Source organism: Canis lupus, chromosome 17, assembly GCF_011100685.1.
Source record: "Canis lupus familiaris isolate Mischka breed German Shepherd chromosome 17, alternate assembly UU_Cfam_GSD_1.0, whole genome shotgun sequence".
NCBI lineage: Eukaryota > Metazoa > Chordata > Mammalia > Carnivora > Canidae > Canis > Canis lupus.
This window is the reverse complement of record NC_049238.1, coordinates 39,349,385-39,367,964: the sequence shown is the minus strand read 5'-3', so window position 1 is coordinate 39,367,964 and position 18,580 is coordinate 39,349,385. Positions and strand designations below refer to the sequence as shown.

General features: G+C 40.5%; 1 protein-coding gene across 2 annotated transcripts in view; it reads right to left on the bottom strand.

The window, feature by feature from the left end:
- POLR1A (RNA polymerase I subunit A) overlaps positions 1-18,580 on the bottom strand; it is an 81,595-nt gene that overhangs the window by 26,938 nt on the left and 36,077 nt on the right. For both annotated transcript variants that reach the window (XM_038561535.1, XM_038561534.1), the window contains exons 13-15: positions 15,205-15,459; positions 11,309-11,500; positions 786-935 (exon numbers count right to left, since the gene is read on the bottom strand). In XM_038561535.1, coding sequence (XP_038417463.1) covers positions 786-935; positions 11,309-11,500; positions 15,205-15,459 — 597 coding nt within the window. The remainder of the gene's footprint in view (positions 1-785; positions 936-11,308; positions 11,501-15,204; positions 15,460-18,580) is intronic.

Genomic DNA, 18,580 nt, shown 5'->3' with positions numbered 1-18,580 from the left:
TTTACGTGTCCTCCTACACAACCCCCTCCTACCAACTTGAGGTCAAGTACCCTTTACAAGGACCTTATGACTAGAAATGAGAACATCTAGAGTATAAACTCTGTAACCACAACCTTGGCCTACACGCTCCCTCCCTTGACCCTAGAAGCAAGAACAACATAACCTTTCTAACATCTTTTAAGGCGTTCGTATTTTCTAAAGTTGGGTTAAAGCATCAGAAGCTAATTAAAGCAAGGACTGCTAGCCGCATAATGTAGCACACATTAAGCATATAATCTATAAAGAGAAAGAAAAGCATCAGCTTCAGTTCTAAATGGAATGTTGCTAGATGCTGTGACAAAGCACTTGTGAGCTGGGGACTTAAGGCCTTGGAAATCTTTAGTGTGGGGCCACTGCCTTGCTCACTTGCAAGGGTGCTGTGCCCAGGTTTGACTACCCTAGGCCTAATCCCCAAGGCCTAGAACCTCACAGCAGCTCCATGATTTCGAGCCATGCAGGGGTCTCAAGGGATAACAGTACGTTCCGGATTTCCAAGTTTTGCAGAATTGAATCCAGAGGCCTCCTGCTCCCCTATGGGTTGTGAGATTTACACTGAGGGTCAATGCTACCAATCAACTCTGAGTCTTTCTAAAATGAAAAGTGACACCAACTTGGGCACACCTCCCTGTCTTATGAACCACAACACCTGATTCTATGTATCTGCCTCCCTTTCTCTGTCTGTTTTAAATCGATGTGTCTAAACCTGGGATGAAATGACTCCGACCTGCACATCTAGGCAACCACACCTGGGACTCGCACATAGAGTCAGGGTTAAAGCCGGGGACGGGCCGAGGAGACTCCTGCACCCAGGCTTTGCCACTGATCTTCGCTTTTCCAGATAAGCTCAGTGGGATGTGGTCCTCTGGGATTATGTTTATAAGCAGTGTTGACACAACCTGGAAAAAAAAAAGATAATGCTGATTGTGGGGAGAAAAGTTGAGAAATTCCCTTTTAGGATCTCCTGTCCCTGTCCATCCTGAAAAGCCAGACCACTCCATTCTGATGATCTGTAGATGAAGCAAGAAAAACAGGCATTTCCACCTTTGTAGGATAAGCTGATCTGTTTTCCACTTACATGGCTTAGGAGAGGGCTTAGGAACAGAAACAAACATATACCATTAAGAACTTTACTGGGATTATTTCCTAAAATACCCTCCCCCTGCTTTTTTTGAGAGTACACACTTGTGTGCGCATGCGTGCACACACACACAGCACTCACAAGGGTGGGGGAGGAGCAGAGGGAGAGGGAGAGGGAGAAGTAGGCTCCCTGAGGAGCAGGGAGCCTGACTCGGGGCTCGATCCCAAGACTCTGGGATCATGACCTGAGCTGAAGGCAGATGCTTAACTGACTGAGCCATCCAGGTGCCCCTCCTAAAATAGTTCTTAGGGTGAACAGTCTTCTAGACCTGAAAAATTAAGTCCCTGAATAGACCAAATGAAGGAGAATTAAAAAATAAACTGCTGTGGGGGCATAGTAATGAAAGATTTGAGTATGTGTTAAAAAAGTGAAAGCCATGACAGTGGGTGAACCACCCCAGTGGTAGGGGTTGTGGTGCTGCCCTCCTATCAGAGGTCAGCCCTAACACGATGTCAGTTCCAGGACCAAGGCAAAGGTTGAAGAACATTCTTCTCTCATTTTCAGGCTGCATCAAAGTAAAAGTCAATTATTATATACAGTCAGTAACATCACCCCACAGAATAGCTTTGACTTTCCGGGGAGCACCAAGGAAGGAAAGGCTACAAAGACTAACAATTGAGGGTTCTTCCACTGAAGAGCTTCACAGAGGAGGCCTGAGAAACCTCACTGAGAAACTTCAGGGATGAGAGGCTGTTCCAGTGTCTGGTCTGCCACTGACTGACTGGTAATATACTGTGGGGCAAAATGACTGCTCTTCAGCTTAGCACTACTCATTTGTAGAATAGATAAAATCCACTTGTTCGTTCAGCAATGCTATATTGAGTGCTTACAATGGGCCTGGTGCTGGGAAGAGTCATGTATCAATCAGTCTGTTTTTGGTAGAACCTTCATTCCCAAAGGGGACTGTCCTGTGTAGAACCATGACTCTAGAGGGGGCAAAAGCATGCATTCCCAAAGATGTAGCAGGCAAGGTGCAAATGGGCCAGTCCACAGGCATGACCATTAAGGAGGGGCTGGGAGCCATCAGCAGGCATTAATAAACAGCTCTTTGTACAGCTGTACCAGGCCCCAAGAAGTAGTATCTTTATATGCACACAATGGGGTCAGAACACTTACAAAGGCAGTTGTCTTTCATGCATGCATACCAGAAGCAGGAGGACAACTGGCAGTAGCATCTTTAAAGAAAGCAGACAACACTCTATCTCAACAAAAGATGACCCAAAGGGTCATGACTCACTCTCTCCAGAAGGCTACTAGCACTGCCAGGCAAGGGTAAGGAAGTAAAGGCAGGAGCGTGAGGTTTCCCTACAGTGCTGATCACAAGCTACACCTCAACTAAACCACCACAGTGTGGACTGCCTGGCTGGGCAGAGTCAGAAGAGGAAGTCTGTGTGCAAGGTTATAGCACACAGATCCAACCTTCTGAGGACAAGGAAATATGACCTACCAGCTCATCTATAAAATCAAAAGGGCAGAAAAAGAAAAGCATTTGAAAAACTCCAACAATACCCTTTCATGAAAAAACACTCAGCAGAAGAGCAATAGAAGGGAATGGCATCAACCTCATAAAGGGGAGGCACCTATGAAAAACTCACAGCTGATACACTCAATGGTTGGGGTGCCTGGGTGGCTCAGTTGGTTAAGCAGCTGACTCTTGATTTTGGCTCATGATCTCACGGTTGTGGGATCAAACCCTGTGTCAGACTCCATGTTCAGTGGGGAGTCTGCTTGAGATTCTCTCTCCCTCTGCATCTTCCCCTCCCCCATCCCATGCATGCTCCCTCCCTCTCTCTCTCAAAATAAATAAATCTTACATACACACACACACACACTCAATGGTCTAAGACTAGACATAGACACTTTTTGCCTAAGATCAGGAACAAAACAAAAGATGCGTGCTCTTCCCATTTCTATTCAACAATGTACTAGAAGTATTGACCAGGGCAATTGGGCAAGAAAAGAAATAAAAGGCATCCAGACTGGAGAGAAGTAAAACTACCTCTATTTGTAGATGACATGATCATTTATATGTAAAACCCTAGAATCCACAAAAAAATTATTAAGAGCTAGTAAATGACTTTAAGCAAAGCTGAACAATACAAGGTCAATAGAAAAAATTGACTAAATCTATACATTAACAATGACAATTTGAAAATGAAATTAACAAAATAATTCCATTTATAAAAGCATCAAAAATAAAATATTCAGGAATAAATATAATCAAATAAGTGTAAAAGTCATAATGCTTAAAGTCTAACACAATGTTGAAAGAAATTAAAGAAAATCTAAATAAATAGAAAGATATCATGGATCAGAAGACTTAATATTGTTAAGATGGCAGCAGTCCCCAAATCGATCTACAGGTTCAACGAAATCCCTATCGAAATTCCAACTGTCAATTCTATATAAATGAATAAGCTGATTCTAAAATTCACAAGGAAATGCAAGACTCTGACTAAGCCAAAACAATCTTCAAAAAGAAGAACAAAGCTATTAGACTCATACTTCCAGACTTTAAAACAACAAAGTTACAGTTATTAGGACACAATAATGGCATAATGATAGATATATTAGACATACTGATCAATGGAAGAGTCCTTAAATAAACCCTTACATATATAGTTCATTGATTTTGACAAGAGTGCTAAGAATGTTCAATAAATGGTGCCAACTGAATATCCATGTGCAAAAAGATGAAGATGAACTCCCACTTCATACCATATACAAAAATGGACTCAAAGTGAATCAAAGATCTAAATGTAATGGTTACAACCCTGTCAACTCTTAGGTGGCAAAATAGCTATAAATCTGTGTGATCTTGGATTAGGCAACAGTTTCTTAGATATGACACCAAAAGCAAAAGCAACAAAAGAAAAAGATAAATTTTTCAAAATTAAAATTTTAGTGTCAAAGGACGCAAGAAAGTGAAAAGACAACCCACAGAATGGGAGAAAATATCTGCAAAAATAAATATGTAATACAGATCTAATAGCTAAGATATATAGAGAACTCCTAGAACTCAACAATAAGAAGACGAGCAGTCCAGTTAAACCGTACGGACAAAGGCCTGAATAACACTTCTCCAAAGAAGGTATGATTAATGGCCAGTAAGCACATGAAAAGATGCTCAATATCATTAGTCATTAGGTAAATGCAAATCAAAACCACAATGAGATACCACTTCATACCCAGTAAGATAACAAGCAAGTAAGCAAGAAGCAAGCATTGGTATGGATGTGAAGTAATTAGAATGCTCATGCTGGTACAAATGTAAAATGGTAACAGCTGTTTTGGAAAACAGTTTGGTAGTTCCTCAAAACGTTAAAAAATAGCATTAAGATATGACCCAGCAAGTCTACTCTTAGCTATATTGCCAAGAGAACTGAAGTACATATCCACACAAAAACTGGTACATGAATATACACTGCAGCTTTATTTATAATAATAAAGAGGGGAACAACCTAAATTGTCCATTTATTAACTAACAAACAAAATGATGTATTTCTATATGCTGGGATATCACCTAGCCATAAAAAAGAATGAAGTACTATTCATGCTACAACATGAATGTATTTTGAAAGTATTATACTAAGTCAGTCACAAAAGGCTACATTTTGTATGATATCGCTTACAAGAAATGTCCAAAATAGATAAATTCACAGAGACAGAAAGGGACTGTCAGGGAATGAAGGAGGAAGGAATTGGGACCAATGATAATAGGTACAAGGTTTCGTTCAGTGATGATGGAAATGTTCTGGAATTAGCTAGTGGTGATTGTTGTACAACACAGCAGACATAAGAAAAATCACTGATTTATACCCTTTAAAAAGATGATAAATTTAATGTTAAATATGAATTACATCAATAAGAAAAACATGGGAGTCAGACAAGATGATTTTAAGCTTCTTCCTGAAATAACATTCTAGAAGTGTTTAATTTACTTTCTGGTCATAAACTTATTATGCTAGGGAGAAAAGACCATCTGCAATGTTCTCTTAGACTGTGAAGGGTAGCAGTATTTATAAAAATTATAAATGAATTTTTTTAATACTAAGACTGTACTGAACTTTAAAAATCTTTTATTTTTTAAAAATATTTTATTTATGTGAGAGAGAGAGAGCCTGATCAGGAGCAGGGGCACCGGCAGAGGAAGAAGCAGACTCTGCTGAGCAGGGAGCCAGAGGCAGGATTCTATCCCAGGACACCAGGATCATGACCTGAGCCAAAAGCAGATGCTTAAGTGACTGAGCCACCCAGACACCCCAAACATGTTTTAAAAAGTTAAAAGGATTCCTTAAAAAGAAAAGTTTTGAAAAAAAAAAAAAAAAAAAGTTTTGAAATGTATATCCCTGGGGCACCTGGGGCCATATGGGACAAAAAGGAATCCTCTACCTCATGTCATACACACCCACAAATATCAATTCCAGGCAGACAAGTAGACCTAAGTGTGAAAGTAAAACGGTAAAGCTACTAGACAATAACACAGGGGAATAACTTTGTGCCCTCAAGACAGGCATACTTATATTGGACTAGCTATGAAAGGCAAATTTGGTGAATTACATTAATAAAATAGCTCTGATCACTAGAAAACAGCACTAGGGGGATCCCTGGGTGGCTCAGCGGTTTAGTGCCTGCCTTTGGCCCAGGGCATGATCCTGGAGACCTGGGATCAAGTCCCACATCAGGCTCCCTGCATGGAGCCTGCTTCTCCCTCTGCCTGTGTCTCTGCCTCTCTCTCTGTGTCTCTCCTGAATATTAAATTAAATCTTAAAAAAAAAAAAAGAAAGAAAGAAAACAGCACTAGGTAAAAAGGCAAAAATTTGGCAATGGACCAACACAAGAAAATATGTAAAAAAAAACCTCTTACCTATTCATAAGAAAATGGTGTGGAATAGAAAACAAGCAAAAGACTTGAACAAGCCCTTCACAAATGATGTTCTAAGGGCCAATAAGCATATGAAGAGGTACTCAACCTCACTTGTTATTAAGAAAATGCAAATTAAAACCATAATAAGGTGCTACTACACATCCATCTGAATAGCTAAAATTAAACTAATAGAAACAAACACATGGTACAATAATATCAAGTTCCACTGAGCATAAAAAGTAACTAGATTTCTTTTCTTTTTTTTAAAGATTATTTATTCATTTATCCATGAGAGACACAGAAAGAGAGACGCAGAGACACAGGCAGAGGGAGAGAAGCAGGCTCCCTGCGGGGAGCCCTATGTGGGACTTGATCCTTGGACTCCGGGCTCAGGGCATGCCCTGAGCCAAAGACAGATACTCAATTGCTGAGCCACTCAGGCATCCCAAGAAGTAACTAGATTTTTAAGCCCTACTGGTAGAACTGTAAAGTGCTATAAGCACTTTGGAAAAATGTCTATTAATAAAGCTATTAATGTTAAACATAGACCTTATGATTCAGCAATTTGATTCCTTGGCATCTAGCCACCAAAATCCACAAAAATTTTCAACAAGATATATATAAGAATGATGATCGTAGCCCCATTTGTAAAAGCCAAATGAAGACAAGCCACGTCATTCAAGAGAAAAAGGATAAATATATGACGGTATGGTTACATAATGGAATACTACACAGCAATGAAAACGAATGAACTCCTGCTATAATGTGATACCACGAGTAACTTACACAGAGATATGATTTACCAAAGGAGTCCATTTATATGAAGTTCAAAAAAAGAGACAGTGTTAGAAGTCAGGTTAGGGGCTACCTTTGGGGAGGGGTCTTCTGAGAGTGCTGGTAAGATTCTACTTTCTGATCTGGGTGACACAAAAGTGTACTCACTTTGTGAACATTCATTGAGCTGTACACTTGAGACGTGCAATGACAGGAAAATCCTTTTTCTTTATATGCTCTTTGAACAAATGCTGAGACCTCAGATTCTTAAAGGGAAAGAAAAGCACTCAAGAGGCTGCATGAAATGCCCTGGAGAAGGAGCCTAAGACTTCATTTTCCAGGGCAGTATAAATAAACTGCCCAAGCTAAGCTCCTTATCTCCTGATTCTAAATGTGGCTTTTCTCTGCAGAATCCAGACTGAGCCACTAACAGATTCTTGTGCAGGACAGTCCCTCTTCTCTTTTACACCTGCTTGCAAAGAAATAACAGCCTGTGGTAATCTCATAAGAAATACTGAAAAATGACTGTGACACAAGTAAAATCTGGGCCTATTTTCTAGTTTTAATTAATAGTAGTAGTCTTAACCCAGAAACATTACAAAATGAAAAAGAAATTCTTTCTAACAGAAACCAAGTTATTCTATCATTCTGATCTTTTTCATGCCATACTTTTTCTCACAGAGATGCTTAACATCACTACCACTGTGATCACACATAGAATGCTGTAGTCTATTTCTGCTTTCAACATTAGGTCAGAACATTTCCCAGACCTCTCACTACATGGTCTTTTAAAAATCACTATTTTAAACAGCTACACAGCATCTTCACAAATGGATGTTCCACAATTTACTTAGTGCCAATGTTAAGTATCTAGGTTTTTCTAATTTTCCACCACTATAAACCATGGTGTAATAGACTGTTTTTTTTTTAAGTAGCTTTTTCTACATTTCATATGGTTTCCTTTGGCTGGATTCCCAGACTGAAAGGAATCAAGATATTTATGGCTCTAGATATATGTTCTTTGTCTACTACTTAGTTCTATTTTGAGCATACTGTTTACATTTAAACAAAATTCTAATAAATTGTGGACACTTAATTACTTAAAACATAATCATTCACTTCTAAGATAACTTCAGATGGCTTACAAAATAAAGACATCTAAATAGAATAATAAAAATAACAGAAATAGAAATAATAAAGCAGACAAATACATACAGCCAACTAAATCAGGGGTCAGCAAAATGTAGCCTATAGGCCTAACCTGGCTTACTACCTGCTTTTATAAATAAAGTTAATCAGATCACAGTCATGCTCATTATGTGTTGTCTAAGCATGGCTGCTTTCATGTTACAATGGCAAAGCTGAGTAGTTGCAACAGAGACTATATGACCTGCAAAGCCTAAAATATTTACTGTCTGGCTTTTATAGATAATACTCATCACTCCTTGAACTAAACCACTTCTAGATTTTAATCCTAAATGGCAAAATCCCCATCTATTTTGTTAAACTGACTTCCATTTCTGGCTAGGATAGAGCAATAATGACTGGATGACTCTTTCACAAAAAATAAGAGCAGACATGAACATGAAACAATGGTTTTTAAGACAATGAACACCAGGCAATGAAGGACGATGATCAAACAAAGATAGAGTAGACTTGAACCATTTATTAACTAAACCTGACATTTTTAGAGCATCCCATTTAAAAACATCTGATTATATATTTACGAGCATACACAATATTTACCAACATACATCACTGTAAAATAATCTCATAAACAAATGTCAATAAATTTAAAAGGAGTCTAGTCACTCAATGTATATTCTCTCAATGGAATTCGGTTAGAAATCCTCAAGAAAGATATCTGGAAAATCTCTAAATATATAGAAATTAAATAATGAACTTTTAATGAACTCATGGGTCAAAAAGAAATCAAAAGGAAAATTAGAAAGAGTTTGAAACGAATGAAAATGAAAATACAACATAGTAACTTATATGATGTTACTTAAGCAGAATTTAGGGAGAAAATTTATGAAATGCCTACATTGAAAAAAGGGGAAAAAACGGTCTCATATCAATGATTCCAGCTTCAACCTTAAATGACAAGACAAAGAAGAGCAAATCAAATCCAAAGTAAACAGAAAATGAGAAAAATTAAGATCAAAGTGAAATCAATGATAGAAAACAAGAAAAATAGAGAAAGTCAATGAACCTGATGGACAGCAAAACTAATAAATCTCTAAGCAAACTGATCAAGACACACACAAAAAAGACACAAATCAAGGAGCCTGGTTGGCTTAGTCAGTAAAGCATGAGACTCTTGATCTCAGGGTCATGAGTTTGAGTATAGAAATTAAAAAAAAAAAAAAAGACACAAATCACCAATATCAGAAATGACAGAGTTGACACACCTATAGAGTCTATAGATAGAACAGAACAGTAAAAGAATATTATGAATTATTTTATGCCCATAAATTCAATGACTTATGAGATGGGACAAATTCCTTTAAAAACAAAGTACTGAGGCTCATTCAAGAAGAAACAGACAACCTCGAGAGCCCTATAGATGTGTTAGAAAAATAGAAATTTTAATTAAAGAATCTTTCTATGAAGAAAAGTTCAGTTCCAAATGGATTCTTTGGCTAATTTGACCATACATTTAAGAAAAAAAGAAATAGTACCAATATACACAAACTTACAGAAAACCAAAGAAGAGGAAGTATTTCCCAACTCATTCTATGAAGTCTGCATTACCCCAATACCAAAACCAGGCAAAGATATTACAAGAGAAGAAAACTACAGATCAACGCAAGCATATCTTAGAGATACTGTGGGTCAAGTTCCAGACCACCACAATAAAGCAACTGTAACAAAAAGTGAGTCAAATGAATTTCTAGTTTCCCAGCACATACAGAAGTTATGTTTACACTGTACTGTAGTTTATGAAGTGCACACTAACTAGTATTACATCTAAAAACCCTATATATATACCTTAATTAAAAAATACTTTATTGCTTCACTCATATGTGGAAGTTAAGAAACAAGACAGATGAACATAGGGGAAGGAAAAGAAAAATAAAATAAGATAAAAACAGAGAGGGAGAGAAACCATAAAAGACTCTTAACCATACGAAACAAACAGGGTTGCTGGAGGGGAGGCGCATGGGGGGATGGGGTAACTGAGTGATGGACATTAAGGAGGGCACGGGACATAATGAGCACTGGGTGTTATATGCAACTGATGAATCACTAAACTCTACCTCTGAAACTAGTAATACACTATATGTTAACTAAATTGAATTACTTTATTGCTAAATATGCTAACCATCACCTGAGCTTTGAGTTGTAATCACTAATCACGGATCACCATAACAAATATAGTAAAGAAATAGTTTGAAATTTTGTGAGAATCACCAAAATGTGACAGAGACATGAAGAAAGCAAATGCTACTGGAAAAATGGCACCAATAAATGCAATGAAAAATGAACATAAACATACAAAACTGCCTGAACACAGGGTAGCCACAAACCTTCAATGAGTAAAAAACACAGTATTTGCAAAGTATAATAAAGCAAAGTGCAATAAAATGAGGTTTGCTTGTATTCCTCACAAACGCAAACACAAAAATATTCTACACAAAACTTGAGTAAACTGAATTAAAAAATATATAGACAGGGTAATATCTTACAACAAGGGTTATTCCAGAATGCAAGGTTGGTTTAACAACTAAAAATCAGTCAGGTCACAGGTGCTCAGGCTTCAACAACTACTGAGTGGGAAGAGACCTTAGAGATCATCACCCTGAATCCTTTGTATTTTAGATGAAGAAAGGAGGCCCACAGAGCCAAGGTCACACAGCTGATTAGGAGTTGGGCCTCAAGGCTGAACCTGGAGACCCAGGCAACAGCAGAAACACACACTCTACTGAACCCTCATTATTTGATCAACACCTACATCATTATTTCATTACTTTGACAGGAAGCATAGCATGATGTCTTAGGGGTTAAGAATCTTGGGTTTGAATTCCAAATCTGTCTCCTATAGACTTTTGGGCATGTCATTTAAGTTCTCTAAAGCCTCAGTATCCTTGTCTGCTAAATGGTGATAATAATAATGGTCTCTGCAGGTTGGTTGTGAGGATTAAGTAAAATAACAGATGTAAAGCACTTGCCCCCTACCAACAAAAATACTACTTCCACCATCAACATCATGGGTATCACTGCCTAAACCCACCACATTTGCATTATGAGGACATTGAGGACAGACACTGTGCAGTCCACTCTTAGTAGACATTCCTGTAAAACCCCCCAGACCCAGGAACCCCACCAAAGAGAAAGTCTTATAGATCACACAGGCATATCTCAGCAATTCTGTGGGTTCAGTTCCAGATCATCTGATCTGCCATTTCTCTATGTCTGGCCTGGACTCTACTGGGGGTGAAATCTTTTACACAAGTGGTCTGTTTCCTTTTTCTTCTTCTCCCAATTACCTGTTTTCCTGTCCACAGTGGAAAGGGCTTCAGGATGGCAGGAGGAAAGAGCTTCACGCGCCCCACTTTGTCTGTGAGCCCTCGGTATAGCAGCTCCATATACTGCTCCCGAGTGAAAAAGCAACCTCGAATGGTCATGTTCGCACCCGAAACCATGTGATCTTGGATCAACCCCGCCAGTGGTTGGCCATCCTACAAACCAAATGAGGTAAGAAAGAAGGCAAATATGAAAACACATTCTAATTCCTAATCATCTGCTTGGAAGCCACATACTAGCAAGAGCCCTCCCTTATACCCCTGTATTGTCCTGCCCCGGTTTCACTAGGCCTGTGCTTGGGCCTCCCAGCTGGAGAGCAAACTGCCTCCTAAAGCACATGACCTAGGCTTCCTGGCTGGCTTCCACCTTTACCATTTGCCCACTGTTCTAGATCAAGACAGCTCCAAACTTATCCAGTTCCCTACACCTCCTCTCCATAATCTCATCTGGTTCTAGTTACTCCAGCATATTTTTGGCATCTTCACATAAATTCGGTCTGGCTACAGTTTGTTACATTCTTGCTTTTATATTTTGGTTTTATGCTTTAGTATTTTTTCACACATTTCTGGTCTATTTCTCCTCTAAACTAGTCATCCAGTCAATAAATATTTATTGAGAGAATACTATATGCCCAGGCACTGGGTTAGCCCTCCAGTCTACTCTAGTGCACCCAACAGACATTGATTCTTTATGGTGAGGAAGAACTAGACAGCCAACAAATGACTGGATGAATACATTATCACAAAGAGTTTTAAATATCATGGAGGAAAAAAACAGAAGGGTTATCATACAGACTAGAGGCAGGAGGATGGTCAGAAATTATCTTTCAGGGGCAGTATTATAAAGCCCTGAGTATTAGTGACTTAGAGTCCACTCTCTAAAGGGTGGGAGTTCGGGCAGAGGAACCTCGAGAGGGTTGAGGGTGTCCTAATGTGCATGACCATATAAGAGAAGAATGCCCACTTACGAGTGTCTCTTCACAACGCTGCACATGTTCATGGCGGGTCCTCTAATAAGGGCGGTTGTCTATCAGATGCCCAAGCAAGGGATTTTATGTAAACCCCAGTGCATTCATCTAATTTAAAACTTTTCACAGACTTTCTAAGCCCTAGTCTCCTGTAACTTATTTGGAGGTCTGTGTTTATGGCAACACAAGGCACACCAATGTAAAAATAGCTATGCCCACTGACATATTCTAAGAAGCAGTGTTTGCAAACTTTTTGGTGTTTATGAGAACTGGAGAAAATCTGTGCCCTGGATCTAAAGATTGTTATCAATTGGTTACTTGTTAAATACTATCCAATATTATGGCAGGTTTCATAACTAAGGCTAAAGGAACTCACAAATGCAGCCATGGAGAAGTGCCAGGAATTTAACCACACGTACTAATTCAAAGGATAAAAAGGATGCTTGTCAAATAGTGTACATACTGTGGCAATAAGCTCTATATAAACTCAGAGACAATTATTATAGACGGGCTGAATAGACTAGGCAAGGTCAGATGGTGCACATAGCCCCTTACAAAGGCTTTGAGCTAAGAACATTAATAAAAAATTATACTCTGCATCTTATTCCAAAGACAAGGTCTTATTTTGCTGGAGGGAAAACCCAAACCAGTATTACGCATTTGCCTCATCCCACAGTCTTTGGGGGCAGATAAAAAGTTTTCCTTCTGTTTTCTTCCCTTAAAGAACACAATTACAAGTTATGTGATCTATTCAGTGCCTTCTCCTCTCTCCACCCAGATTTTTCTATGACTAGAAAATTACCTTAATGGCTAAATTGCTTTCAGTGCAATAATCATAAATTGTAGGAAAGAATGCTGATTAAAGCAACTTACTAAGGACCTACTTATAATTCTGGATTTCCCAAATCCCACTTAGGATCAGAAAGACCATCTCTCAATCAAAAACCCAGATAAATGTTAGCTATCCTATTCCACTTAATATCATAGCAAAATGACATCACAATTAATGCCTTTGGTCAGTATACTTTGAGAATTAGGGTATTCTGTGATTTGAATTTTCTAGCTAAGTAGAGTCAGAAGACTCTTAAACTTTGTTTAAAAAAAAACAAAAACTTTTGGGCAGCCCGGGTGGCTCAGTGGTTTAGTGCAGCCTTCAGCCCAGGGCCTGATGCTGGAGACCCAGGATCGAGTCCCACGTCGGGCTCCCTGCATGGAGCCTGCTTCTCCCTCTGCCTGTGTCTCTGCCTCTCTCTCTCTCTCTCTCACTCTCTCTCTGTCTCTCATGAATAAATAAATAAAATCTTAAGAAAAAAAGAAAAAAGAAAAAAAAACTTTCCACAAGACACTGGCCCTCAAAAAATACCATAAACAGAGGAAGAAAAAAATCCACATCAATGAAAAGTTTAACTATTTTCTCAGGAAAGAAAGAGCTCAAGCTCCATTCACCTCCTATTTTAAGAAAACAACATGCAACTCTACTAAATACACAAACAATAAAATAAAATGTACTTTAATCGGGTACTATGGATAATCCAGGAACAGAACCTGGAAACAAAAAATCAGATAATGAATGAAAGCAAATGGCAATAAGGAAAATAAAGATACATCAAAAAAAAAAGTTACCCCCTCTGCCCCACAAAATGACTTTCCTAGTTTAACAAAGCCAGCTCCTGTTCTCTTAGGACTTTACCACCAAAGTAGTTTAGAACATGCTGCATTTTTATAACCATTAGTAAAAATAGATTCCACTTCTTAGCTTTTACACTAAGGACTAAATGAAATTTACCAAGAATCAAAATCTCTGTACTTCTGACTAAAGAAACTGATGGAAAGTGGAAGTGAACCCTTGAGTCATCCCTTAGAAATTTCTTCCCTCCAAGAACTTAATTTATTAACGTAAGCTTATTTATCTGTGTTCCGTCTCCTGACGTAAAATTCGTGGGCATGCGAGCACATAATGAGGCACATTAGGATTTAAACAAGGTAGCCCTTTTAAGGACATAGTGTAAGCATGAAGCCCTTGCTTCACTTTATTCAATCAAAATGAAATATGGAACATTCAAGTTTCATTGGTCTGAGAACTTCAGAACACCCCAAATCCCTATTCCAATGCCCCAATGTCCACAGGTCACTCTGCCAGCCTAAAGAGAACCATCTGTTTTTGCTCCCTGCTAGTGTCGCCTGTGGTGAAATGTGACACTGCCTCTAGAGTCAGAGAGCCAGTTTAGTTCTGGGATCCACTTACTGCTATGTGGCCTCATCCAGCCCCAGCTTTGCCTCTGTTAAGTGAGGCTATTAACACATGATGCTGAGCACATGGGGTTGGGAGTCAAAGGTGCTGAGTACAAGTCCTGCCTGGAAAGCCACTCATTCGTGTTTCCTCATCTGAAAATCGCCATCTATTTCAAAAGGCTATTGTGAGGACGAAATAAGAGAATGTCTGCCAATAGCTTACCGCAGTGCCTGCTGCACAGGGAGTGCTCAATAGGTGGTTTTACTGCTTTTACCGCTGCCATAATGACAGTCTTGACTGTTATTTACGCGAAAAGACAAAAAGTCCATTTTCAAGTTAGTAAAATTATGATTCTAACTTCCAAGGGTCCTCAGTGGACCTTTAATCCCTTCTTCCTACATTTAGCACCTTCACTAATCCAGCACTGGCTGAAATGGGCAGAGAAGAGAATGAGAGTTAAACTCAAACAGTTGATCCAGCATGAGCCACAATAGAGTGCTGGTGTGCAAGAGGCTGAAGTGCTGGGTGCCTGGAGCCCCTGGCCACTGCCTGCTGCCCTGGGTGGCAGATGACTGATCCTAGGAGCTGGCAAGAGCCCAGACCTAAAGTGTCAAGTTGTACCAGCGATGACCATACAACAGCCTCAAGGTCAGACTTACCTTGGGAACAAGGTACTGCTGATCTGTGCAGGCCAGGACATAGGCCTCAGCCCGGCCCAGTTCACTCTGGGGGAAGTGGGCATTCATCTCGTCTCCATCAAAATCAGCGTTATATGCCTTGCAGTTGGCATAGTGGAGCCGCAGGACTTTCTCTTCAGGCAGGATGCGGGCGTGGTGTGCCTGGATAGAGGGTCTGTGTAGGGTGGGCTGCCGGTTCAGCAGGAGGATGTCCCCATTCTTCACATGCCTGCACACCTGGGGGGAAGAGTGGAGAAAAGGGGGTGTAGGGATAACTTTAGCATCATCACTACTATTCCCTGGGCTCACCTCAGCCCGGTATGTGTGTGGCTTCTGTCCATCTTGTGTTTTACTCATCCGGATCAAAGGGGAATTTTTAGTCTGGAGTGAAACCCTAGAAATCTCTGAGAAATAGCTAGTAGCTCAGCATAGCCCTGATCCTGGCTCTGGGCTCAGAGACACACACAGATGAGGCTCCAGGCCCCTTTCAGTAGTCTCTGTCTTCTTCAGAGAGGCATGGCCTTTCCAGAGTCTTGGATTCCTCTGGCAATTGGTCTAGGGAAAGAAAATGGATGCATCTGAGGACAGCACACCTGCACATAACTGTGACACCCCGGGCTTGAAAGGACCTGACAGACCTCTGGCATCCCCCTCTGCCGCGGTCACATGGGAGTACGTTATTCTAAAAGTGAATCCCATGTTTAGAACCACTTCACCCAACCTCAAAAGGTAGAGTCAGGACTGGAACACAGGGTTCTGATTCCCAGTTCAATGTTTTCCGAAAACATTCTTTTGCACTTAAAACAGTAATAAATTTAAATTGCCATAGTCTTTCGGGAAAGCAATCTGACAGTAGATTTAAGAACATTTAAAACTCATTTCCTTTTGGTGTTTCACAAGGAAAAAAAGCACCAATGTAAAGTCATATAAACACGTATGTTGAAGCAGCCGTGTTTACAGTGGAAAAATCTGGAGTAACTCGAACTGCCCCACAGAAGCAGCACGGGTATACATGGAATATTATGCAATGATGAAAAAAGCTGAAATAAATCTATGCTAGTCCGGAAGTGATGGGACTAATGTATTTCAATTAAAAAAAAATCCATATGTCATCTAAGGTGACAGGAGGACGCAATTTAAAACCCAACTTAATTCTGTATGCATTTATATAAACGGGGGAAAAGGCTTCTTGGATCCTTACCTAGCTGTTACCACCGACTCCACAGGGGCCAGGGCAAGTGGGAAAGGAGTAAGGCACAGAGTACACCTTTACCACCACCCATCTTAGTTCCTGTGATGATGAGCATGGATCATTTCCATACTTTTTTTTTTTTTTTTTTTAAGATCTTCCACTATTTTTAAGGAAAGCAAGAACTACTGCCCAAGTGATATGCTCATTGTGGGAGAAGAAGTAGAAAATACAGACAAACTTAGAGAACAGAATAAACACCACAAGTAACCTTACTCCTTAGAGATAGCCACCGTTCACATGTTCCCCCCTTACTGCCACACCATTGGTCACGTCCTCCTGAGAGAATGCTACTGCCTACAAAGCCGACTTCAGTGGAGGGCTCATTAAGCCTCATGCTGCCCTTCATCTCCCCTTAGATCAACTACTGGGCATCCTAAATGATGGACATAAATGCTATTTCAAGAAGTGAATGCATGAAGGAGCTTATGCCCCAACTGTTCTGCAGCATATGGAGACTGGGTCAGACCCCTGCCCCTCAAGTACCCCTAAATCACAGCAGGCAGCAGGCTGGGGGTAACACATTACTTACTCCAAGTCTAGTCTCTTCTTGTGTTATCCATATTTATGAAGCTGAACCGGAAATGTGGGTACAGAGACAGGCTAGAAGTAAACAAAAGACCCTCCCCACCCACCAGCCCACTGCAAATTTTCAGCCGAGCTGAGAGTTTCCTCCACATCAGACAAGCAGGGAGCAAAACCCTGAAATTCTAAAAGGCAGTCCTAAAAGCACTTAGCAAGGAGGCAGTCTTTCTGTTCTCCAAGGAATTCAAACCTTCCCCTCTCTGCCCCCACATCCATGTTTCCAAGGAGACCCAAACTCCTGCGGATTCCCATGAGGGTCTGCCCAGGGCACGTCACAGAGCCTGAGCTGACCTTCAAAGTCTTATTTCTTTAGCCTCTCCAGGGAGAAACTGCCCAGACCTGTGGCCCAGGCCCAAAACCCCAGGATGGGCCTCTGATTTGAGTCTTGTAAATTCAAGACATCCTCCAGCATAAGCAAACCCCACAGCTGGGAAGGCACGCAGGCCAGTCTGGCAGGCGCTGGCCAATCCAAACAGAAGTCCTGGAGCATAGGGAGCTCCCCTCGCCAACCCAAACCTGAGGCCCTTCCTTTCTCTTGTCTCTAAATAAATACTGCAGTGAAAATTAGCATGCCCCAGTGCCCGGGTCAGAGTTTTCAGAGGCGACTCAGAGCCAAAGAGCGGCTTCTGGCAGGCTGCTGCGCTGGGAAATGAGACTCAGCTGTCCTGGCCACCTCCTCCTGACTTACAAGGCCCAGAGGAAGGGACAGAGGTTTCACACCTCCCAGGGGAAATGGCTCCTGTCAGTCATCCTTTCCCTTCTCCTCCTTTTGTGGACCTGGCTCTCTCCTTCCTGGTCACATCCCCCAGCCTCTGAGCCTGGTCCCGATCTACATGTGACCCATTAACTTATAAAAATGCCAAAAAATTAGAAGTACATGTGTATGTGATTACATAAGTAAGCAGTGTGTGTAGTGCTATTAAGATCTTGGAAAATAAAAATAATCATCTTGAGTCCCCAGGTCCTGATGTAAGGACTTTTCCTTCATAGTCTGTTCCCATCTCTGCCCCTGGGTTATCAGGTCTAACGAGGGCCCTCCTACCTCAGAGCCTCCCACATCTCAGCCTGGATCCACCTACTCCACAGGGGTTTCCTTTTTTTTTTTTTTTTTTTATTTAAATTATTTATTTATTTCAGGGGTTTCCTGAGTACCTCCTAGACACTGGGTGTGAGGACAGTGGTGAGCAGAACACCCTGCCCACACTTTCACGGTATTTAGGAATTGGAGGGAGGATGGATGAATGGGTACACACGTGGTGACAACACAACACAATGAGAACAAGAGGTGGAGAGGGATGAGGGTGTAGTGGGAACACAATGGGGGATGGACTTCATACAAGTTTAAAGGGTGGCAAACTATGGCACATAAGCAGGACACTTGCTTTTGTAAAAAGTTTTCTGGGAGCATGGCCAGACCCATTCATTTGTGTACTGCCTATGGCGGCTCTGACACTAAAAGGCATGTTTGGCCAGCTGCAAAGAGACTGTATGGTTTACACAGCCTAAAATATTTACTATCTAGTC